The 25,696-nt window shown below is 45.0% G+C and overlaps 2 protein-coding genes across 7 annotated transcripts in view; one reads left to right on the top strand and one right to left on the bottom strand.

The window, feature by feature from the left end:
- DDHD2 (DDHD domain containing 2) overlaps positions 1-2,772 on the top strand; it is a 27,562-nt gene extending 24,790 nt beyond the window's left edge. For both annotated transcript variants that reach the window (XM_083480510.1, XM_083480509.1), the window contains exon 18: positions 640-2,772. The gene's annotated coding sequence lies outside the window, so the exon portion shown is untranslated. The remainder of the gene's footprint in view (positions 1-639) is intronic.
- On the bottom strand, positions 1,795-25,696 carry PLPP5 (phospholipid phosphatase 5). Of its 5 annotated transcripts, none has more exons than XM_083480732.1 (9): positions 25,578-25,696; positions 22,132-22,240; positions 20,347-20,437; positions 17,668-17,731; positions 16,264-16,388; positions 14,175-14,345; positions 13,007-13,118; positions 7,602-7,683; positions 1,795-7,142 (listed from the first exon to the last, which is right to left on the bottom strand). In XM_083480732.1, the coding sequence occupies exons 1-8, from the start codon at positions 25,655-25,657 to the stop codon at positions 7,605-7,607; spliced, it is 831 nt and encodes a 276-aa protein (XP_083336858.1). In that variant the 5' UTR covers positions 25,658-25,696; the 3' UTR covers positions 1,795-7,142; positions 7,602-7,604. The 5 variants fall into 5 exon arrangements, with proteins under 5 accessions (XP_083336858.1, XP_083336856.1, XP_083336859.1 ...); XM_083480730.1 differs by lacking the exon at positions 25,578-25,696 and adding an exon at positions 25,328-25,454; XM_083480733.1 differs by lacking the exons at positions 1,795-7,142; positions 7,602-7,683; positions 25,578-25,696 and adding exons at positions 9,285-9,758; positions 25,328-25,453.

The raw sequence follows: 25,696 nt of genomic DNA, 5'->3' as shown, positions 1-25,696 counted from the left end.
CTTTATTTTCATCACACTGTACTGATGTTTAGCTGGTGTAGGGGCATGTCTATGTACTTGTAGTTTTTTGTTTTAGCGGGGTGCACCCATTATCATCCAAGAAACATGGTAGGAATAGCAGTGGCTGTCTTGAGTTGTCCTCAGAATATAACATGATTGAGTGAAATCTCTTTTTCCATTGATAGTACAGGGCAGAAAGAGGCACTCTCCTTTCTCCAGACCTATTTCCTGCTTTTCTGATTGCTTACTGTTTGTGAAAGAAGCGTAGACAACTGCCAGATAACCTCCTCCCAAATGAATATACTTTGTTTAAACAATGCAAATTTAATATTTTAGCCAAAAGTCACTAAAACAATTCATTATCTTTTGTTTTTCAATTTTTTTGCAGTCTAAGTTGCACTGTTGAATGCTACTGTATTTTTTAGAGATTTCTCATAGAGCTACACGATGCATTCAGTACTATCCTTTTCCTAATTGTCACTTATGTTGACACTTAAATGTTTTTTTACCCAGTGTTTGCAGTTTTGAAATAGCCATAACGTAGTTCCCATCCCGCTTTGATTTCTCCATCCATCCATCCATCCATCCATCCATCCATCCATCACTGGCCTAGCTAATCTTTACCTGTTGCTTCCTTAGATTTGCTCCATGTTGAAAACTCATCAAGGCTCCTGTCCACCTTCCTCTTGTCTCCTCTGTTGCTGCTGTGCCCAGCATGCTTCACCCCCACTGGCTGGAGCTCTGGAGGACTCACCACCCAAGTCTTATTCCATGGGAAGTGCAGCAAGCACTTTGACTCTCTGGGCTGTGTCCTCTGGCTAGAGGCTAGCGTGTGTCAAGTTGCAATACCACCCGCATCAGGTCTAGTGGTGCACTAGGCGGGGCCAGGAATCGGTGCTAAAACTTCACACCTCCTCTTGAGTTGGAAAGCCATGATACAGGACGTTGATACCAAACTGGGGAGATACCACACTTTGCTGAGTAAAGCTGTGAGGAATGTGGGCATATGGAAATGCTTGTTTTGTGGCTGCACTGGACACCCAGCACCAGACGTTTTTGAGTAGATTTTTGTTCCTTCAAACCTTATTGCTGCTGCTTTGCCCAACAGGTGGAGCTACAGACCAAAGCAAAAAGGCCAGTTCCTGTCCCTACCATAGCAAGCGCTATTGTGCTGGTAATTCCCATGTATCGTCCTGTACCAACCTTGCTACAACAGGAAAAGCACATAGGCACTCACTTAGGAATAAACTAGACAGGTGCTTGGAAAAACCCTGTAAATCTGTATCTGGCTCAGGTGACTCCTCAGATTCTGAAACTGTCTCTGTTGTCTGCTTAGTGTAGTTCTTATCCAAACAGCTTTAGCATACTGGAGAAGCTCCATTTCATTTGTATCTTTGCTGTCCATGCTGTGTTAAGAGCTGCAATGATCCAGCAGCTATGCAATAAGGAAGAGAGCCTGAGCTGCTGGCAGGCTCTTCCCCTGAGCTAGGTTCAATAAGAATAGGATGCCCTACAAGTGTTTGGAAAGGATTATGCATCGCAAAGATGGTGCCTGTGACTGAACATCCACTCACTTTACAGCTAATTCTGATCTCATTTGTCAGCGGGTGAGTGGGATAAGTCTGGGTCAAGGGGAATCATGTTTCCCAACCCTTTAATCCTATACCTACTTACCAAGAGATCCTGGTGGTGAATTAAAACTATGCCTGTGCCCATTTAGTAGGTTGTGTTTTAAAACAGAGTAGCAGTAGCTCTGCACCTGCACTTTTCACACAGGAGATCATATTTTTCCCCCTGACAAAACATAGGAAGGTGGTTGGCCAACTGCTCACCAAGTTGATATGCTGAGCTGTATATTGAATACAGGAGGCCGCTAATATATTTACTCACCTCCATTTTCTCCTTGCTACCAGTTCTTCAAGTCCTGTAGTAAGCAAGGAGAAAGGCGAATTCTGCTTCACATGCCCTTGAAGGTTGAGTAAGGAAAGAAACAGTGCTGTTTCTCTAAGCTGAATGCGCTGCTGGGGGTGGGTGGCCCACACTAGAGGGCAAGGGGAACTTACTTGCTGCTGGAAAAAAATGTGGAACTGTAACCTGAAACAGGTAACCGTCAGGTGAGTCCAGATGCAGCAGGGGCTCACTTCACCTGTGTCTCAGCATGGCCTCAGAGGATTTGCTCATCTTTTCAGAAAGCCCCTTCTACAAAGGCAACAGCAAACAATGTGTCGTGCTATTATTCTCTCTGTATTGTGTATCAAAACTCTTTGTCAGTATTCAGTTTGGTTATTCATCCTATGTATTTGCACTATTTGTTTCTGCATTGTTCATCATCTCACCCACTTGTGCTGCAGCTGAGGGCTCATCCACTCTTCACCTTTTGCCCTGTGCTTCCTAGGTACAGGTCCCAGCTCCCAAGCCCACCCCCACCACTGCTTTCCCCAGGAAAACCCACAAACAGCCGTTCAGGTTTTCTGCGGAATTGTTTTCAGGGGTAAAGAGCAGGTTTTCATAGGGAAAGTGCTGGGGCCAAAAAAAAGAGCACACTTTGGAGCTTTAAAGCATGGACCTCTGCCTAGGAAGCACAACACAAAAGGAAGTCTGGGTGACCCTGAGTGATGCTATTTGACACAACCAAGTTCTGGATTAGAATCTCTAGCAGCAGTTATAGGAAGAGTCCAGCCTCGGTCAATCAATTCCCAAACAGCTGTTGAAGTTTATGCACTTTGTAAAATATGTCTATTTAAAAAGTTATTTAATTCTTTTTCCAGTAAATATCTGACTTTGGTGCATTTATTGGCCTCTGTAAGGAGAACCTTGGAAGTCTGAGGGCCTAAGGACACTTTATTGTGTTCCAATATAGGAACCCAAGCAAGGTTGGAAAAAAGCAGTGAATATGCTTTTCTCGTGTAATTAGAGAATGTCCACAAGTGATTATAGCTTACTGCTTAGCCAGATACCTGACTTCTGTCATTCTGTGCACTGTGACAGAAATCAGCAATTCATCCAGCAATTGTCAACTTGCAAAAGATGCACATCTTTTCCCCCAGCATGTTCCTGTGTTGGAAGATAAATACCACAAGGAGCAGCCCCCAAATACAGAACTTGCCTGAATTTCCTATTCCCTTTTCCCACTTCCCCTCTGTGAGGCCAAATACCATAGCTCTAGACTTGAGGCAGTAGTTGATGTTTGCTCTGTGTGCATCTTGTCTGTGTTGTAGGAAAGTCCTGAAGTGCAAATGACAGAAATGGTCCTTAAAATTATGAATGTTTAAGGATGTACATCTGTAAGTTTCACCACTCACTGCAATCTAAGTTGCCATATTGTAGATGCTTCATACATCAGGAAAACATGCTGAAATACTGTGCCTTTATCATAGACATTAGCTTGATACTTGCAGAAGTAAAAATTCTTGCTTTCATTCTAGGACTGTGCTACATACCTAAACCTTTTTGTCACACTTTTTATACCACAGTGCAGTTGTACTGTGCAATAAGTCAAAGCAGTAGCACTTCTCTTAGAACCATGGTTTGTATCAAACCAATTTTTTTCTCAGAGTAGACCCATTGAAGTTCATGAAACTGTTTGCCATTTCAGTGGGTCTACTCTGAGTATGACCAGCTTTAGCTGCAAGCTTGCACCCCAGTGTTAAGATCTGTGGGTGCTAGTGATGAGAGTGTCTAATTTCTGTGATTGCTTGTGGGTCAAAAAGAGTCTTAGTAATGAAATGTGTGGATGATGAATTTAGTTTTTCTTTTATATAAGGAAACACAACTGTTCTTCCAGAGATTACACATAGGGTTCCGTTTAAGCTTGGTAAATGCAAAACATGTTGAGCACAATGTGAAAAACAGACGTTAGTAAACAGGTTAGGAGCAAGCTATAAAGTCTCATTTAGTGCACTCTTCTGATGCATGTCTGCTCAGACTTAAGTCCTGCAGTGTTCTGGTGTAAGTGTGCAGAATTGTAACCTTATAGTTAATCTCTCCTTTGCCAAATCCAATCTCTGCCATACACTACAGTCTTAACTATCTGAAGGGAAAGCCTAAAATGAAGTAAATATTTTCTGTGAGCTCCAGTTTGATAGCTTCCGAGTTTATAGCACCTTGCAGTCATTCAGGAGTAACATGAAAGACAGACTGCAAGTACTTCTACTTTACAGAGTGCACAAGGTAAGGGATAATGAGAAGTTAGTGTTTCACATTCAGCAATGCCTCGGATGCCCCATTTAGTCCTAATCTGAGGACCAAAGAAGTGATACAGCCGTGCTTTTTTCTTTCGAAGTTTTAGCATTTTTATTAAGACAGTTTTAAAAACAAAACCGTGAAACAATGAAAACACAACTCCATTGATTTGGCCTCTAAAAATGTACAAAATGTGAAAAATGAAGGTAAAATAATCTTTATCACAGCAACCATCCTTCCATACCTACTAATGGTTCAGACTAGCCCAATCTGCAAAGCAGGCACAAAATTAACTGCCCGAAAATGCCCCATACCAGGAATGATAGTGGTTTAACTATGACGGGAGCAAAACCTTGAGATTCCCACATGGGTAAACACAGGAAAACTCGCCATTCATTATAAATTGTTTTGAGTATTCCTGAGACATCTGCTTGGCCACTATTTCGTTCTGCTCCCCTCCCCCTTTTATCACATTTTTATTCTACCTCCTAGGAGCTTACATGATCCCGGCTGGTTTTATCCTCACAACCACCCTTTGAGGTAGGTTAGGCTGCTAGTGGCTGGCTCAAGGTCACCCAAGACTGACTGTTGGAAACAGGAGGCTGGTTGAGCCAGACTTTCCTGTATTATTTTAATATTACTCATCACCTTTCTAAAATACCATGGCTGCTTTCATTAGAGACACAAGTTGTCTTTTTTCCTTCACTGTGTCCCCCAACATTAGTTCTGGGGCCTCCCTTTAACCTCCAATTGCTGGATGAAACTTCTTTTTTATTAGCTAGATATATGCCTGTCTTTTCTCCCCTTTCTCTCTCTATGTTCTGCCTTTTTGCTTGTCTCTTTGCTCTTAAAAAGAGGTTTAAAATAAAATGAAGACTGTGTCCCCTTCATTTGCCCATGACCCAGTTTTGGGTACCAAACCACAAGCTGACAACTGATGTGCTAGCCTATGTTATGCGTAGTTGCCATTTTGCACAGAAATACCGCCATCTCCCTGCCACTGTTACCTTGCTTAAACCAGAAGTAGCTTGTGTGCTTCCCTCCTGATGTTGTTGGGGTGCAACACCCATCGGCCTAAGCCAGCCTGACCAACAGGTCAAGGATGATGAAAGTTGTGGTCCTGCAACATCAGGAGAGCACAACGTTGGCTATTCCTGCCTTAAATAGTCTTTGGAAGCCACAACCATTATCACCCCTGTAAAAAGAAAAGAAAAGCACTTGGCACTGCTTGGGGATGGGCCCCACACCCAGAATTCAACAGCATCTGGGCAGCCAACCCTGCTGTAGTTGGGCTTCCACCAGCCTCAGCCAGAAAGGTCAATTGACATTGGGAGCCTGCCACTCCTGATGTAGGTAAATGCCAGTTATGGCCTTCTGCTATCCTATTTAGGGGTATGCGGGGACCATTTTATTTGGGTGACAACAAGCAGAAAATGCGGCACATCCAGTATGACAAAGAGCAGCAAGGTGACATTCTGCTTGTGGAACAACTTCTGTAGAGAAGGAGGGAAGCCTTGTGCTAATTACCTCTCCCCCACCCCTTCTATGGGGGCACTCCAATGGATGCCCACCCTGCAGAAAGGGCTGTTTATGCTGCTGGTGTCTCTCCCATGCCATCCCAAGTCCCCTGAAAGTAAAACACCTATTGGGAAACCTCTCCAGATTTAAGGTCCCAAATCCCAGAGAAACAGAGTTGAACCAGCCTGTGGTCACGGTGCGGCCATCTGTTCTCAACATTAAGAAACTTCTGACTGTCCCAAGCACACCAACTTAACAACAGCGGAATCCTAGCACAGGCACCAACCAACAAAAGCTGTGGGCATGGATGAAGGCCAGTGCATCTTTGAAGAAGGACAAGCTCCAGCACTGATAGAGCAGGGGGTCACAAGCAGTTAAGTCTACAGCTATATACAGCTCCCCCTGAACTCCACAGAAGGGAAAGATCACCAGTGTGATGGCACATGCACATGCAAAGTAGACAGCTGGCCACCTAAGAGCTGCTTTTGCGCAAGGCGGTTTCAAAGGGGAGGAAGCAAAAGTCTGAGAGTGAGATCTTGCAGCAGAGACCTCATCACAGCCGTGACCCAAACCACCTTGCAAATGGTGCAAGCTGCAGAAGGTGAATTTGGGAGCTCACAGCAAATGTGCACCTCCTGAGTTTTGCTTCTTAAGCTGATTTTAAACAGTAGCCTTGAGATACCTTGTTAAAGAGTCTTTTGCAATGCTACTGTTGGGTTTATGCCCCAGTTCCACAAATCCTGGTGCAGAGAGCAGCAGGTTGTATACATGCAACTGTGTGTGATGTTTATGTTGGTGAACAGGTTAGTGATTTATTTGAGAGGTAGTCATTTTGGGGCACTTCTTTGCAAAAGTCTACTATAATGGGTCAATGGGTTTCATTTTTTGCAACCTGCTAAGGTCTAGAATCAGGTTTAGTCAATCCTAGTCCTACTTAAGAGTAGACCCACTGAAGTTAACGGGCATGATTAACTTAGGACATTGATTTCTTTTTTTAATTTCTTTTTTAAAATAATATTTTTATTCATTTTCAAAACAATTTTATACAATCAATCCACATTTTGTCACACATTCGTCTATTTTTGACTTCCCTCAGTTTCTCTGCCAATCTTTCGTTTAAATTTATATTGTTAACGCATTTCTAAACTTAATATTGCCTTTAAATATCACCTCTCCCTTCTTACTCTCTTTTTTACAATATTTCTTAATTTTTCACAGAGTCTCTTGAAAACCAACAAGCGTTATCTGTTCATCACATATGCTTTTCAGATAATCTGTAAATCTCCCCCAGTCCTCGATGAACTTTTGGTATCTCTGGTATCAAATCTTCCCTGTTAGTTTGTCCAATTCTGCGTATTCAGTCAATTTCGTTCTCCATTCTTCCACCGTTGGAATTTCTTCTTGTTTCCATCTTTGAGCCAGAAGTATTCTCGCTGCTGTTACTGCGTATTGGAAAAGTTTACAATCTTTCTTATTTATTTCATTACCTACCAATCCTAGTAAGAAGGCTTCCAGTTTCTTAACAAACGTATATTTCAACATCTTTTTCAGTTCATTATATATCATTTCCCAGAAGCCTTTCACCCTTTTACACTCCCACCACATATGATAGAATGTTCCTTCTTTTTCTTTACATTTCCAACACTTATTACATGTTTTATACATTTTGGCCAGTTTTGCTGGCGTTATATACCATCTATATACCATTTTCATTATATTTTCCTTCAACGCAGTACAGGTCGTAAATTTTAACCTTTCATTCCATAATTTCATCCAATCATCATATTGTATATTGTACTCAAAATCTCTGGCCCAATGTATCTTTACCAATTTAACCTCTTCATCTTTTGTATGCCATTCGAGCAACATTTTATACATTTTTGATAAATTTTTATACTCACTATTCAGTACCTCTGTTTGAAATTTTGAATCTTTTCTTTCATATCCACACTCTTTACAGTCTTTTTTAAACATTTCATTAACCTGGTAATAATGCAACCAATCATAAACAAATTCTTTCACATCTTCATAAGATTTCATTTTCCATTCCCCCCCCCTCTCACTATCAAATCTCCATATGTTATCCATCCCCCCCTCATGTTAATCTTTTTCACACTCAATATTTCTAATGGTGAAATCCAGTGGGGGAGTCTTGGTTCCAACAAATTTTTATACCTTTCCCATACCTCTATCAGTGATCTTCGAAAGATGTGGTTTTCAAACGCTTTATGAATTTTCTTCTTTCCATACCATAAGTATGCATGCCAACCAAATCTGTTGTCAAACCCTTCTAAGTCCAACAACTCCCCATTCTCTAGTTTAATCCATTCCTTTAACCAACAGAGGCATGATGCTTCGTAATATAATTTCAAGTCTGGCAGAGCGAAGCCACCTCTTTCCTTTGCATCTGTTAGTAACTTGAACTGAATCCTTGGCTTCTTGCCCTGCCAGATATATCTTGAAATTGTTTTTTGCCATTCTTTAAATACTGATGCCCCCTTGATTATCGGTAGTGATTGAAATAAAAATAACATCTTTGGCAGCACACTCATCTTAATCGTTGATATTCTCCCCCAAAAAGATAACTTCAATCTTCCCCACACCTCCAGATCCCTTTTTATTCCATTCCACACAGGTAAGTAATTGTTTTGAAACAAATCAATATTTTGGGGGGTTAACCATATTCCTAAATACCTCACTTTATTCACCACTTCAATCCCTGTCTGTTGTTGCATTACCTCTATTAGTTCTTGATTCATATTTTTAGCAATAATTTTGGTCTTTTTTTAATTTAAATAAAATCCTGCAACTTGACCAAATTGATCTATTTCTTCTAAAATTCTTTTAACACTTCCCAATGGTTCTTCTACCATTATTACTAAGTCGTCCGCAAACGCTTTAACTTTATATTCATTTTTTCCTACAGACACCCCTTTTATTTCTTCATTTTTCCTTATTGATTTTAGTAAGACTTCCAGTACCAGAATGAATAATAGTGGCGATAATGGACATCCCTGTCTTGTATCTTTAGTTATTATTTACTATCAACTTTGCTTTTTGCTCTGTATATATTGCCTTTATTCCGTTGAAGAATTCCGTACCCACGTCCATATATTCTAAATTTTTTAGCATAAAGTCCCATGATATATTGTCAAAGGCCTTTTCAGCATCCACAAAAATCAGCATAGCTTGTTTCTCATTCCTAGCATTCAGATATTCTAATATGTTTATTATATTTCTTATATTATCTTTCATCTGTCTGCCAGGAAGGAAACCCGCCTGATCCTTATGTATAATTTCTTGCAATACCTTTTTCATTCTCTTTGCTAGTATGCTCGCAAAGATTTTATAATCAGTATTCAACAATGAAATAGGCCTGTAATTTTTTACTTGCGTTAAGTCTGAATCTTGTTTTGGAATAAATGTAATAAAGGCCTCTTTCCACGTTTCCGGAATTTCTCTGTTTTTCAAAATGTTATTCGTAACTTCTTCCAGTGGTACAAGCAGGGTGCGTCTCATTTCTTTATAATAACGAGCTGTAAATCCATCTGGTCCTGGAGCTTTTCCTTTTATCAACTCTTATCGCCTCTTTTATTTCTTCAATTTCAGTGGGGGCATTCAGATTATCTTTTTCCCCCGTCGGGATCTTCTGCACTTCTTTTTCCTTTAAAAATCTTTCTATTTTTCTCGTGTTATTCTTTTCTTTACTTTTGTACAAATGTCTATAAAAGTCCAAGAATCCTTTTCTAATCTCTTTCGGGTTTTCTATTTCTGTACCTTCAACTTAGGGCATTGATTTCAGTGGGTCTACTCTGAACAGAACGTAATTGGCTATAACATACAGAGTTGGCTAGGCCCTCAAATATCATCTATGGTGCAACAACATCCATCCCAGGAAGCCATCCAGCCTCTGTTGGACAACCTCTAATGAATGAGAGGCCACCACTTTCTGAGACAGTGGAACAAACTGTCAAGCAGCTTGCAACATCAAGAAGTTTTTCTTGCTAGCTGGTCAAAAACCCTTCTGAGAATTTGAGCCCGTTGGTCCAGGGCCAACCCTTTGAAGCAAAAGAAAGCAAACACATTCCATCTTATACATCAGAAGTGGGAAGGTTTTGGCTCTCCCAATGTTGCTTGCTTAACTACAACTTCCATCAGCCCCAGGAAGCACATCCAATCACCAGGGATGACGGAAGCTGTAGTTCCATTAACACCTGGAGGGTCAGAGGACTCTCCCCTCCCTTGTTCTATGAGATGTCCCTTCAAGTATTTATTAATGGTTCTCATATTGCCTCTAAATAGTACTGTCCAGAGAGTAGGGGAAATATACTCAACTTCTTCACCCCTTTCTCAGAGGACTAGATATCCAGGACTCTTATCATCTTTGTCACCTTGCTTTGAACATGGTCCAGCTCAACAATATCCTTGTTAAACCCCAGAACTGGACATAGTACCCTAGCTGACGTCTGAGCAAATCAGACGCCACTGTACAATTCTGTTAGAGAATTGTACAGTGGTACCTCCGGTTGCAGACGGGATCTGTTCTGGAGGTCCGGTTGGATCCCGAGTTTTCTGCAACCTGAGGACCACTTCTCCACCTGCGTGCATGGCGAAGCCCTGTCAAATACTTCTGGGTTTGCCGCTTTCGCATCCCGAAGTTTACATAACCAGAGGATTACATAACTGGAGGTACTACTGTATTAGCCTTTTTATATACTGCACAACACTGGGGGATCACATTTAGTTTCTGGTCTACTAAAATCCCTGAATCTTTTGCATTTTTACGAGGCATCACCCATCTTGTGTATGAGTGCCTTATTCCTCCTAACTTAATGCAGAACTTTACATGCAGCTCCGCCACCTGCAAATCTGATAAGGATCCTACACTCCTTTGCCCAACTCATTGATAAAGGTGTCAAATAACAGAACAGGACAGAACCCCACAAATCACTTCTTCCCAGATGAACGAGGAGTCATTGATGGGCACCCTTTGGGTAAAGTTTGTCAAGCAGCTACAAATCCACCCAACGGTAGCATCATCTAGCCCACATTTTACCAATCTGTCATCAAGAATATTATGGGGAATCTTGTTGAAATCAAGATATGCTACTAGGAAGATAAAACATTAACAGATAAAGAACATGATTTTCTCACAGTAAAGTTCCACACATCACTACAAGCCTGGAGTCCATGATCTGCAATGACCTGATAAAAGCAGGATTGACTCTACACTGAAAAAGTGCACATTTGACATTTAGAATAAATTACCCACATTCTATATAATAAGTTAATGTTGCTAAGACTCAGGTTTTCATAGTCTAGATTTTTCAGGGCTGGGATCAAGGGAAGGAAATGTGGAAAATCAGAATGGATGTGCAATGAGGGTGGTGGAAACACTCGTCACAGCCTAAAGCAGGAATGGGGAGTCTGTGGCCCTCCAGATGTTGCTGGACTCCCCTTGGCCCTGGCCAGAATGACCAATGGTCAGGAATAGTGGCCAATGTAGTCCAACATCTGAAGGGCTACAAGTTCCCCGCCTGTCTAAAACCAGGAGTATATTGAAGCCCTGCCCACCTAAAGGCCACAAGGGGCACTGTTTGATTTTCTAAGTGGACAACAGATAAAAAGCTTCTATGCTTTTCTTCCTAGCTCTAGGGACACAATTGCCTTTTTCAGAATAGAAGCTGCAGTTCTCAGGGCGCCAGGCTGCATCTCTGCGCACCCATCCTCTGGAATATGCACATCCGTCTAAGGAAGAGCTGGTCTGCACAGCACAGAACCTGCTTTTGCAGGAGGTCAAAGGAGCAGATACGTCAGAGTGGCAGAGGGGCAAACGGGGCTTATCTGCTGCAGCAAACAAAAGGAGAGAGAGTCTTCTGGTACCAAAAACGGTATCAAATGCATCATGGCAGGAACTTTCATTCATTAGTCCATTGCATCATACATGCATTAGCTGCAACTCTGCCCAAAAATTTTCTTGCTCTTCTCTCAACTGCAATCCTAAACACGCTCACTGGTGAGTAAACACCTGTGAACTGGGAGGGACTTCTAAGTAGACATGCTTGAGGTTCAAGTGACAGGCTCTCATATGTATATATGAGAGAGGACTATAGAAACATTGGAAGCTGCCTTATACCAAGTCAGATCATCGGGTCCCTCTAGCTCAGTCTTCACTGACCCGCAGTGGCTTCCCAGGATCTCAGGCAGGTGCTGTTTCCCAGCTGCACCTGGAGACACCAGGAGCTGTTCCTGGCACCTTCTGCATGCAAGGAAGATGCTCTCCAAGTAAGCTGCATGCCGCTTCCCCAAGAACCGTACACCCCATCAGCCGAGGGTAACATTTCATGCATCTGATGAAGGAGGTGGGCTCAGATCCACAAATGCTTCCGCTCCCAAACGCTTTTAGGCTTGCTAGGCTTCTGAACATAAAAGCCAGCCAACCTGTGTGGGGAATGTACAGGTTGAATGGGGAAAGCCTGGAGGTAGCTGAAAGGGCAGAAAACCAATCAGGGACCCTGTCTACGCTAAAAAAGAGGTCACCAAACCTTCAGGGCCCAGTGAGCTCATCTGAAATTTTTGCAATGTGCCACCAACTCTAGTCCCAATATGGTTGTCACTGAGTGTGGCATAATGCAAAAGGGCAGAGAAAGAGGCAGGACCCTAAAATCGTGTTGGTGTGCCGCCTTTCATCCGTGAGGGGGGGAAAGGCATCACCACACCCTTTCACAGAGAGAAGCTCTCAACAGCTCTCCTCCATCCAGAATAAATGGGAGGGAGTGTGTCCCACTGCTGGTCAATAAAATGTGGGTCATCTTTAAGGGAGTGGTGTTCAGTGTAGGAGACACCCTGGCTGGGGCGGAGCTCTGATGATCTGTGTGGAGGCGAGCGGCAGGTGATGGTTTTGCCTTACAGCAAAGGACTGGACCAGATTGCCTTTTGGCTTAGGGCAACTGCATTATTAAGAGTGGCATGGGCTGGGCTGGAAATGCGATTGGTCTAGGCCCTGCTGTCTAGTAGGAGAGAATTACCTCCAGAATTGCCATGCAATGCCCAGCACTGTTCCCTAGGTCCCTGTGTAAACAGACTGGTAGGGCCAGAGCAGATCTCAAAGCCCCCCAACTGGACTGCCGGCATTTAAAAATGGTGTGATCCAACCGCACTCCTCCTCCAGGCACAAAGTAACACCGAAGGCTGTGGCCTCCCTCCTTTTCCAGCACCCAGGACATGCAGGTGGGGATCCTGAGGTCTTTATACATCGAGGCTGAAACCAGAGACTGTCAGCTTTTGTCTCTCTGGGGCAGAGAACCTGGATTTGCGCTGCAGCGGCTGATGGCACTCGGGATCCGTCAGAGGAGGGTAATGCTGTCTGTAGCACAGGTAGGCAAATGCAAGGCCCATTCCTGAACCAACCAGCACATCTTGGGAAGAAAACACAAAGAGGAGAGAATACAAAGATGGTTTCAGCTTGGGGCTGGCTAGCAACAGCACAGAACTCTGCTCCTATCCTCTCCATGTGTAGGGAGAAGAGTAGGAAATTGCCTCATACAGAGTCAGACTCCTGGTCTATCTAGGTCAGTATTCCTGACCCTGACTGACAGTGGCTTTCCAGAGTTTCAGATGGGACATTCCCTGTCCATTGCCAGGGATGGAACCTGGGACCTTCTGCATGCAAAGCAATGCTCTTCCTTCGTCATAGGGGAAGCTGCCTTATACAGGTTCGGCCCATTTGTTCATCTAACCCAGAATTGTCGACTCTGACTGGTAGAAGCTCTACAAGGCTTCAAGCAAAGAGAGGTCATTCCTATCACCTGCTACCTGCCTTTTAAACTGGAAATACCAGTGACTGAGCAGGGAATGTTCTGCATACAAAGCCATGTGCTCTGCCACTGGTCTATGCTTCCTCTCCAAATGAATGAATGGAAAAATACAAGACGGCACCATGCTTGGGTCAGATATGCAGCTCATCTAACTGGGTGCCAGGGAGGGAAAACCCAGAAGTCCAGCAGTGGCAAGAGCAAATGGCTGCTGCTCTAAGAACCGGTGCCATAGTTTGCTTCTCCCCTCCTCCCTCCCAATCACTTTTCCCTGTGTGCTGCGTCTTTTACACAGTAAGCCTGAAGGCAGGCACCAAGGGATTCCTGACATCTGTCAGCTGGTTTTTTCCAGAGGAATATGTGGAGTAAAAATCCTGTAACGGGCAGGAGGGGATTCAGCCCTCTATCCTGTTCCAAACCCTGGCTTGGACGCAGGCATGCACTTAAGTAGGGAGTACAGCCAACCTCCACCCATTACTCCAGGGTTGGGGGATCCTGAAGCCTTCCAGGGGTTGCTGGACTACAACTCCCATCCTCCTTGACTACTGCCAATTGGCTACAACTGATGGGAATTGTAGTCAAGCAACATCACAGGTTAGCCACAGGAAGACAGCCACTTGCCGTCTTCGTGGCTCACTTCTCCATCAACTTCTCACTCACCTTGCCAGTGATGCTTGTAATCACAGGTGCGGGATAAAGCAATGAGCATCGCCACAAAGAGGGGCGCCAAGAAGGCACAGAGGCGCCAGGACTGCCCACGCCCGCCAGGCGCAAAGCAGTGGAGCTTCCCTGCGATGTAGAAGGAGCCGAAGGCGAGGCCGGCAAAGGCAACTGGAAGAGAGGAATGATCACTGCAAGACCCAGCAAGGAAACGAGTCCCCGCTAACATCAGCGACAGATCCATAAACACCTGAGGAACTAATAGTCCCCGATCTCTCGGCAAGGTATAGCAGAGGCTGAGCTCAGGTGGTGGGCAATGCCTTTGCAAGGCAACACTATACAAGAGGACTCAAAAGTTAGCCCTGTAGACTTCAATGGTTCAGGCTCTCAGGTGAGCCACATTGAGGGGAACATTCAGAGCAGCGGAAGCCAACAGGGAGACCAGCCCCCAGCAGCCCCAGTCAGCATGGCCAATGGTCAAGCACGATGGGAGTTGGAGTCTGTAGAGAAACTCTCTCTATGTGGTTCATTTTGCTCTAAGTTTTGAAGAAACATTCTGTGACTACAAAGAGCTGTAGTGACAGGTTCTAACAGAGGAAATGTGATCGCTTTAAGATTTTACCAGACAGGGCCTGGATCAGGTGTATTGGTCTGGTGGTTGGCTGCAGGTTCCGGTCAGCTGAGAGTTCACTGTCAGTGAGGGAGATGATTAAGTTGTTCCAGTTGCGGAGAAGGGGGTGGATGAGGGAGGAATAAAGACAGAGAACAGTGGAAGTGGAAACTCAGGCCTGTATATTAATAGGCATGTTGTGTGGGGTGGGGGTGGACATCAAGCAAAGGAGGGGTCTTTGGGGATTGGAGATCGGGTGAAGGAGCAGACGACAGAGCAGATTATGGAGATTGCACTGCACAGATTGGGGGACGAGGGTGGTGCTGTGGTCTAAACCACAGAGCCTAGGACTTGCCGATCAGAAGGTCGCCGGCTCGAATCCCCGCCACGGGGTGAGCTCCCGTTGCTCGGTCCCTGCTCCTGCCCACCTAGCAGTTCGAAAGCACGTCAAAGTGCAAGTAGATAAATAGGTACCACTCCGGAGGGAAGGTAAACGGCGTTCTGTGCGCTGCTCTGGTTCACCAGAAGCAGCTTAGTCATGCTGGCCACATGACCCGGAAGCTGTCTGCAGACAAACACCGGCTCCCTCGACCTATAGAGCAAGATGAGCACGCAACCCCAGTGTCGTCCACGACTGGAGCTAACGGTCAGGGGTACCTTCACCTTTTTACTGCACAGATTGGGGAGTGTGTGTGTGGAGCTCAGGCGAAACAGCAGTATTTGGGTATTGTGTGGGTGAGGGGTTGGTGATTGGACATAGGAGTAGTCTTCAGAGATCACGATGGGGGGTGGAGATCGGAGCAATATTTGAGGATGGCACATGTGGAGGCTACAAATGGGAGCTGTGTTTGAGGATTGCACTTGTGGGGACTGGGCAATCTTTGGTGATCAGGTTGGTAGGGGGATGGGCGAAGAATTGTACGGGTGAGGGTGGAGATTGGGTAAAGCAGCAACTTTGGGGATCGCATGAGTAGGGGGATGTGGATTGAGCAACTGAACAGTCTTTTGAGATTGCATCGGTGGGGTAGGGATGAGCAAAGGAGCTGTCTTTAGGGATTGTGGCGGTGGAAGGGTGGAGATGGAGGAAAGCAACAGTCTTTGGGGATCTTGTGCACGCTGGAGATCAGGTGAAGGAGCAATGTTTGGGGTTTGTGTGGGTTGGGGATCGGGCGAACGAGCAGTCTTTGGAGATAGCATGGGTAGGGGTGGAGATCAAGCAAAGCAGCAACCATGAAGATCACCTGTTTGCAGGTGTGGAGATGGGGCAGAGGAGCTGTTATGGGGATTTATAATGCTGCAAGTGTATCATATGGTTGTAGCCAGGACACTCTTCTGCTCACAAAAAAGTCTCTCTGCAGATGCACCCTGGAGAGATCTGTGCATGGCTGACTTGAACTCACCCTGGATCCATCCCATCTCCCCATTTGGTGCTTCCCATCCCCGGCTGCAGCCCCCAAACGAGACAGCTTGTGCACTCACAAGAAGAATGTCCACTGGGGAAGCTCTTGCGCCCCTCGGTCACTATTTGTGCGTCCCCCGTGCACAGCAGCTGAAGGGTTTCCCGGCCATCTGGGAAGCAGCGGTAGAAGAAGTCCGGTCGAGGCCTGGAGTGAGGAAGAGACGCATAGCGTGGGGCTCTGAACGATAAGTGCAGAGAGGAAGAAGCAAAGCGAAATCTAACGCTGCGCTCCACAACCTGAGCATGCAGCTCCTCTTGCAGACTCCACAACCACTGGTCCTTCCATAACCCACCCTGGCGTCTTGCAAGTAACGGCCTTTGCTTGGCTGAAAATTGCTCTGGAGAAGGCGGCGGCAGCAGAGGACATAAATCCCAAATCCCAACTCCTATCACTTCCAGCTGGTAAGGACCATGCTGACAGAGAATGAGAGCTGGAGTCCAGCAACATCTAGGAGACCCCTGCCCAGCCCAACCCTTCTCTAGTCTCCAGGCAGTAGCCTAGAAGGAGACAAGAAAGAAAGATAAAGGAATAGAAGGCAAATGGGATTTCAGGAGCCACGTTTACTAGGAAACAGACTGCCTGGCTTGCCCATAGAGCAGAACTAGGTGACAAGTGATAGCAGAATCCTGAGGTGGCCTGCTGGACTGTTAAGATTTCAGATTGACAGTGGAGGAAAATCATGGATTGTATCCAATGTCAGCCATGCTCAGAGTAGACCCACTGGGTCATATTCAGCTAATTTCTACTCAGAGTAGACCAATCTAAATCCAGATTTGTACCTAAGTTAGCCTGTCTATCCATTTCAATAGGCCTACTCAATGTGTCTGGCTGTGAACCAGAAGGTTTGTGGTCTGGGCCCACCCAGGGATAGCTATGGAAAGAATTTCTCCATTGCAGGGGTTTGGATTAGAGGGTCCTTTCAAACTCTACAATTCTTTGATTCTATAGTGTGGGTAGAAATTAGTTGGATACAACCCATTTTTTTTAATACTCCCCTATAGAATCGGTGGTGGTGGGAATGTCCCTGCAAGTAGAAAACTACCAGGACAGGCCCTGTGCTGTGCTGCAACCTTCCTGCTCAATATGAACCACCATGGTACCACTTCTCATAATGAAAGAGGGCATTATATACTGTGTATATATGTGCAGAAAGAGTTCTAATGAATAGATAAATACCTAAATTGTGCCATGTTCTCTAGCACTGGGGAACTATTCCACATTTGGGATGGGCATTCAAAAATGGCAGAGACAAACCCATTGCAGTCTGAAATGTTACTCTGCCACTCTCAGGATATTTATGCAATCCATTCGAAACGCAGACAGCCCGGTCCAACCTTCTGCAACCGGCACTCAAAATGCAAAAATACACTCTCTACAGAAAGGACTAGAACAAACACACACACAGAGAGAAACAGGATCTCACCTGCCCACGGCCAGCTTCACAGCATTGGTAAAGACACCATTCAGGGTAAGAGCCAGGCTGGCACCTGGAGGAAAGAAGACGGAAGAACCCATCGTTTTCATCACCTTTACTGATTCAGCCCTAGTCAGGCTCATTGTCAGAAATGTTGTGGCGATAGGGCTGTCTTAAGGGGGAGAATTATTGCAAAGGTAAAACACAATCATGCAATTCAAGCCATGGTCTTCCCACCATTCCATCTGCACAAGCATTGAAGTTTGTCAGAGAGAGATTCCCCCTCTCCTCCTGGGAGGAATGGATGGGGGTGGGAGGGAAAGCCCCACTGCACAAATTTTAGCTCAGGATGGGGCTGGTATAAATAATAATAATAATAATAATAATAATAATAATAATAATAATAATAATAATAATTTATTATTCATACCCCGGCCATCTGGCTGGGCTTCCCCAGCCACCCTGGGCAGCGTCCAACAAAATATTAAAATACAGTAATGCATCAAACATTAAAAGCTTCCCTAAACAGGACTGCCTTCAGATGTCTTCTAAAAGTCTGGTAATTGTTTTTCTCTTTGACATCTGGTGGGAGGGCATTCTATAGGGCGGGTGCCACTACCAAGAAGGCCCTCTGCCTGGTTCCCTGTAACTTGGCTTCTCGCAGTGAGGGACTCGCCAGAAGGCCCTCGGCGCTGGACCTCAGTGAATGATGGGGGTGGAGATGCTCCTTCAGATATACTGGACCCCACCCAAGAAGGTCGATATGTTTAAAGTGGTTGAATTGTACTCTATAGAAATAAAGTAAAATTCTATTTTGTAACATTAAATAAGAAGCTACTCTTTCAAGTTATCCCAGTGCCTTTGCACCCCAGACAGAAAGCTAGAACAGGTGAGTACATGGCTATTCTTGGTAGCTGGCCCCAAGTTCTGGAACTCCTTCTCAAGGGAAGCTCAGCCAGTCCCCTCTCTGAAGCATCTTCCACTGGCAAGGAAATACATTTTTATGTGGACAGGAAGCTGTCTTGGAAATACATTGCAATTGGCTTGTGTGGGTTGCATGGAATAAATGAATTCATTCCTCTTATTTAGCAGGATTTATATACTGCTTATTATCCACCTTTCACCCTAAGGTCCTGGGACAGGTATAAAAATTGTATAAAATTTGTATAAAATTGTATAAAAAGACAATGGTAAAATCAGTTAAAACAATTTTACCATCAGAAGTTTGACTTTACTGATGTTGCACCTGCTGTGCTTTAATTTTTTTACTCTATATTTTTTACTGTTATTTTATTTTGTTTGAATTATTGCTTGTTAGTCGACCTCGACCACCATTTGGGGGGAATACAAATTAAACAAGCGATAAAACTCTACTTCTTTGACTGCTTCAGGGGGCAGCTAGGGGTTTAGGGCCTGATCCACAGTATACATTTAAAGCAATTTATTGTAGGATTTTAAATGTCAGAGCTTTCCACAAAGAATCCTTAGAAGTGTAGTTAAGTGCACTGAGAATTGCTAGGAGACACCTTTCACTCTCACAGAACTGCAATTCCCAGAGTTTCCTGGGAAGATTGTTAAAGCTCTTTAAATATGTGGTGCTGCTGTGCCCTGAGAAGAAAACAGAAAAGGCCCATCCGGACTGGACTGCATGGTTTATCTGAACACTCAAATCAGTTCTAAGTTTATAGATGATCCTTCTTTTGGTTCATTGATGTATTCTTGCATTTTCTGCTGTGGAGGGGGTAAGTTGGACTCAAAGCTTGTAATTAGTTAATAATAATAATAATAATAATAATAATAATAATAATAATAATAATTTTTTATTTATTTATTTATACCCCGCCATTCCCAGTTCAAAAACCGGGCTCAGGGCAGCTAACAACAAATTTAAAACACTTAATTATAAAAGAAGCATAAAATACAGTATAAAAACATGAATAACAATAAAATTCAAAAATCAAACATTTAGGGGAAATAAGCATTAGATAATCCCCAGGGCTAGCTGGCTGAATTGGTCCTACTTGGGCCAGCGAGGAGGCCAGGAGAGAATTAGCTGTGGGGTCTCAGAGCGGGTGATCTTCATAAAAAGGGAGGGGGAGGGAAGAGAAGGGAAATAAAAGATCAGGCTGAATTCAAATTAAAGGCCAGGCGGAATAGCTCTGTCTTACAAGCCCGATAGAAGGAGGTTAAATCCTGAAGGGCCCTAGTCTCATGGGACAGAGCATTCCACCAGGTCGGAGCCATCACTGAAAAGGCCCTGGCCCTGGTGGAGGATAGTCTGACTTCCTTAGGGCCCTGGACCTCTAAACTATGGCTATTCATGGACCTTAAGGTCCTCTGCAGGGCAGACCAGGAGAGGCGGACCCGTAGATAAGCGGGTCTGGAGACTTGCTAAATCAGACGAAGGACCCCTCACATCTAGCATCCTGTTTCTGCCCATCCAGATGTCGAAGGGAACCCATAAGCAGGATATGAGCCCCAAAGCATCTCTCTCTCCTGGCCCAGAAACTAGAACTGGGTTGGACCCTGCAGGCAATACAAGGTCCTTGTGACTAGCAGCCACATATAGCTTTATCCGCTGTGAATGTGTATAGCCCCCCTTTCAAAGCTATTCAAGTTGGTGGCCAGGGCTACATCTTGTGGGAGCGAACCCCATAGTTCAACTGCGGTGCGCAAAGATGTATTCACCTAAGCAGGCTTCCCGTGTATCCTCTTGGTCTGCGTTCATGAAGAATTTCGCCAGGAGAATCAAGATCAGGGGAGACAAAAAGGAAATGATCTGGAACGAGATGGGAAATAGAGTCAGCAGCGCTGCAAGAGCAACAACAAAACTATAGGGTTGTATCCAGAATTAGAACAGACCCATTGAAAATAATGGACAGGCCTAAATTATGCTCATGAAGTTCACAGGGTCTATTCTGGGTAGATCTTCATTGGATACACCCTATCAACGAAAAAGGTGCTTGCCACCCACAATCTTTATAAGTACTATATTAAAATTTATGCTGCCTGATAAATCAAGAGAAAACAGTTCATTTTAATCAATTAAACATTGCGATCGTAGTCAATATTCAGTATTAACTAAATTACTAAGGTATTTAAGACTCTCCAGCTTATAGGAGATCCTTGGAGCAAAGATCCTTGGAGATCCTTGCTGTGACCCTGCATTGCAGGGGGTTGGAGTGGATGACCATTAAGGTCTCTCCCAACGCTACAATCCCATGGTTCCACGAAGTGTTTTGGACCCTGTCTCCCAGCCACAACAAGCAGCATGGCTGATGGTCAGGGATGACGAGAGTTCTAATCAAGCGACTTTGGGAGGGAGAGAGGATCCCCACCCCTTACCTATTGGGAAAAGACCTCGTACGTCATCGACTCCAGTTAGGAAGAGTTCCTAGATTAAGGCTGTAATCCTATGTCCAAAGGGACTAAGAGGAGCTCCTATCAGCTTGGTCAATGCCCAGGGATGATAATGATTAATTTTATTATTATGATTACTATTATTATTATTTTATTTATTATTATTTTATTTATGCTTTTCATTTTTTCATTTCATTTTACAATCATTTTAACATTTCAAAACTTGACTTCCTTCCCTTGCTTCCTGTGGTTCCTTAAATGTATTTTTAATATCTTCTGCATGTCCAAATTAACTTAATTTGCTCATTTATTCATCTGCTTTAAATATATATTCTTACAGAACTGCAGGTTATTACAATAATCCTGCTAATGTTCTTATCTGTGTACAATTTATCTGGAAATATTCAATAAACCATTTCCATTCTTTTATAAAAAGTTTGTTATCTTGATTTCTTATTCTTCCAGTAAGTTTCACCATTTCTGTATATTCCATTAAGATTTTGTATCCATCCTTCCTTCGCTGGGACTTTTGCTTCTTTCCATTTTGGGGCGAGTAACATTACAGTATTGCCGCTCTAGTCACATACATGAATAAATTTCTATACAGTTTAGGTCAGGGGTCAGCAAACTTTTTCAGCAGGGGGCTGGTCCACTGTACCTCAGACCTTGTGGGGGGCCAGACTATATTGGGAGGGGGGAATAAATGAATTCCTATGCCCCACAAATAACCCAGAGATGCATTTTAAATAAAAGCACACATTCTACTCATGTAAAAATACGCTGATTCCCGAACCGTCCGCAGGCTGGATTTAGAAGGCGATTGGGCCGGATCCAGCCCCCCAGACCTTAGTTTGCATCCCCATGGTTTAGGTAGTTCTGTCCTTATAATTCCCAAAAGAAAAGCTTCTGGTGATGATTATTACATTTAATAAAATGGTGATGATGATAGGAATTGCAATCCACAACATCTGGAGGGCACCCCACTGACTAACCCTTACATAGATGTCTGCTTCACTGAACGTACCACGCACTGGAGACAAATCTGAAGCGGCATCTGCCTGCAAAGGACACGTAACTACAAGCGCAAGACGGCTGGCATGAACGAATACTTACAAACATGGGCTTAGCGGGTACATGGTCGGACTCCACATAGGGGTTTTTATAAAGCCACATTTCTTCCGGCTGTATGACTCGCTGGAACGGAGGCAGCAGCTCAGTGAACCTGGAGAAGAAGAACAACCCAAGGACGAAAGGCGCGTTTGCACAATACACTGAACACAGGTACAAGCCGCCTCCACGCACGCGTTAAGCGTGTACAACCCTTGTCCACGCAGACTGTGCACCCCTTGGATGCCATGTGGGAACACCTCTTGGGTGTTGGTGATTTTAAAGAAAAAGCAGGGGTTTCCTCCCAATATGGTGACAGGGAGATCTGAGGAACAAGAATGATGCAACCATTTCCAGCAGGCATTTTCAAAGCGGTCTACAAATATCACTTGAAATATCAAATTGTTTTCATAAAGAAACCAAAATTCCAAATAACCACAGATAATACAGGAGCTCCAGTCATATGAGGAACAGGCAGCCAGTCACTGAGTTGACCTCCATTTGGCTCCCTGCGACCAGAGGACTGGATTCATGGAATGCCAATCCAGGCAGGATGCGTATGGAGAGGGAGGAGAGGAAAAACCAAATGTCTCCAGCGTGGCAGAGGTGCCCCAGTCCTGGAACACCCTCCTCCTCTAGGCATGGACAGCCATGAGTTTGTTGGGAGTTCACTGCCCTTTTGTTTTGCTGCAGGTTTGGTAAAACTGATTCTGAATCTTGAATCTGCTTCGCGGTTTTAGTACTGATATTGATGATGTTTTACCGTTATCTTAATTGTGCTCTGTGATTTGGAATCAGTATGATGTTTTTTTAATACTGCTTTGAGGTCACCTGTGACAAAAGTCAGTGTGTAAGCACATTACATAAAGAAACGATAAATTTCAAGGCGTGCTTTTCCCACTGTATGCGCACACATATAAGGGACTCTGCCTCACCTCTGACCTACACAGTGGTTGATAAGAGGGGAATAACCTGTGCAAGCTCTAGAGCTGGATTTCTGCAGGTTATGAACTACAGATTTCAGCAGCCTGGAGGGTGCATTTATCTCATCTAAGTGAGGAGAGAGGATGCCCTCTGAAGGCAGGGAGAGTGGCTATGTTTCTAAGCAATGAATTTTGAGCAGGCTTGATATCCCTGATCGTGCAGAAACCTGCAAGCTAGCATTGGACCGTTCAGCATTCTCAGGCCTGTCTGAATGATAAGACTGTGTGTGCACATGCACACATGATCAATTCCTATTTGCTACTTATTTGTTGCATAGGGTCTATATGACTTCCCCTTGAAGCCATGCATTTTGTGTTTTTCAAGTCAGGAATGAGGAGAGTTGCTGAGTCCAACTCTGACCACCTCTAAGCCAGCACAGCCAATGGTCAGGAATGATGGGAACTGTAGTCTAAGAGCAACAGGAGAGTCACAGTTCCCCTATCCCTATTCTAAGTGAAGAGCAATATTTTGTATATGTGAAAATGTGATTCTCTCCTCACCCACCCTGGCCAAGCCTTTGCTCTTAAAACTGGTGCGTGCAATGAGATTAACCAAGTTAACATGGGCTCCTCTTGGATATTCTCTGCAACAGGACTATTAACAATAATGATGACAATGATGATGATTATAATAATTGCCTGCTCTTCACCATAAGGCCCCAGGTCCCTACAACAATGTAGAAATACAAATTTAAAAACAGTTAAAACAACTGAAACGAACAACAAGGGATTCTTTTCATCTCTCCCACTGTTTTTGAAATTGAGTTTTAATATGTAAAATAGTGTTGGACCAGAGGCTTGAGAGTCATGTGAGGGTTAAAACATGTACTTTGTCCTAGCGCAAGGAAATGCCCTCGGAGTCTGCTCTGATTCATTGCAAAATGGCAACTCCTCTCTCTTTTCCCGTGGGCATGAACCCATTTTAAAAATCGAGGCATCTGTGAGATTAACAGGAATACGGGGTTCATTTTCAACAGCCTAGCTAGAGAGAAAAGATGGGGCTGCTTGGAGAGGCAGGCCTCTCCCTACAGTAAAAGCCTGGGCTGTGAGAACACGGCAGAATTATTTAAACAACGGTGAGTGGAACCATTTCATCATTACAAGTGCAGAGCAGAACAGCCCTACCCCTACGTCTCTGGAGCCGAATCCAAAAAGAACACATCAGCCTTGGACTCCTGTCAGTCCAAATGTCAGACAAGCAGCATCAGCCCTGCCAAAACACAGGAGCAGCTACTCCTCTCATTGTGTCAACACAAGGGGTGCGGGAATGCCAGCTGACCTGCTGCTGCCAGCAGGTCTTGCCATATCAGCTGCTCGCCACTGGCATTTTCTGGGGAGTTGTTGCCAGTCAGGGTCGGCAACACTAAGTTCAATGGAGCTGTGGTCTGACTCAGTATAAGGATGCTTCCTGAAGACCCCTGTGTTATACTCACTGCGAAGGAACCATGTGGAAAGGGGTGTGTCAGACAGAGCCTCTGACGATATTTCCCATGCACTGGGGAAGTATCAAGAACAGCAGGAATTAGAAACAGGAGTGTGTTGTAGATATAAGGCTTTTCCTGAATACAGTGGTACCTCGGGTTAAGTACTTAATTCGTTCCGGAGGTCCGTTCTTAACCTGAAACTGTTCTTAACCGGAAGCACCACTTTAGCTAATGGGGCCTCCCACTGCTGCCGCGGAATTTCTGTTCTCATCCTGAAGCAAAGTTCTTAACCCGAGGTAATATTTCTGAGTTAGTGGAGTCTGTGACCTGAAGCGTCTGTAACCTGACGCATCTGTAACCCGGGGTACCTCTGTACTAGTATGGTGTCCACCTTGAAGGGAGATCCCCATCATCTCCAGCCAGAGACCCCTGCCTGAAAAACTGGAGAGCTGCTGCCAGTCAGGGTTGGCAAACTGAGCTGAGATGGGCCAAGGGCCCGATTCTGCAGAAGGCAGCTTCCTGTTCCTCGTCTTTCCAGGCCCTTATGTTACGAAACCTGCACCAGAGGCACGTAGACCTAGAGATGGAGGAGGACACCGTCTGGGGCCCTTGGCCCATACAGTGCACGCCGCGCAGCAGGGCAGGCATCTATGGGGCGCAAAGGGGCACGGCGGATTTTCTTTCCAGCTCCTGCGAGCCACACAATATGCACAGGAAGATACCCACGACCAGACGTGCCAGGGTGTCCTCCGGGGGCCGCATATCGCGTACCACCCCATGCCCAAAACGAGGCACCAACAGGCCTCCTGAGGCGCAGAGGGAGGCACCTCTCCTGCGCATCGCCCAGCTGGCCTCTTGCTGCACCGCCGCGTTGCTTTCCAAAGGAAGCTCCCTGCTGCGTGCATTGCGGCAGAGAGAGAGAGAGAGAGAGAGAGAGAGCGAGAGAGAGAGATCTCCCCGCATCCTCTTTCCCGGGGATGCCAGGCCCGCGCCTTGCGCGCCTCCCTCGCGACCCCCCCCCATCCCGGCCCGCTTTTGCACTCACAGGAAGAGCCCCAGCAGCGCGGCGCGCACCCCCACTTCCAGCAGCAGCAGCGCCAGCCCCGCCCGCGGGACCCGCCGCATCTCCGCCGGTGCGGCCCGGGAGCCACGCGCCGCCCTCCG

This window comes from Podarcis liolepis, assembly GCF_965112155.1.
Source record: "Podarcis liolepis genome assembly, chromosome: 16".
In the NCBI taxonomy this organism is placed as follows: domain Eukaryota; kingdom Metazoa; phylum Chordata; class Lepidosauria; order Squamata; family Lacertidae; genus Podarcis; species Podarcis liolepis.
Note: the sequence above shows the minus strand (reverse complement) of the source record. Positions and strands in the feature narration are given on the sequence as shown.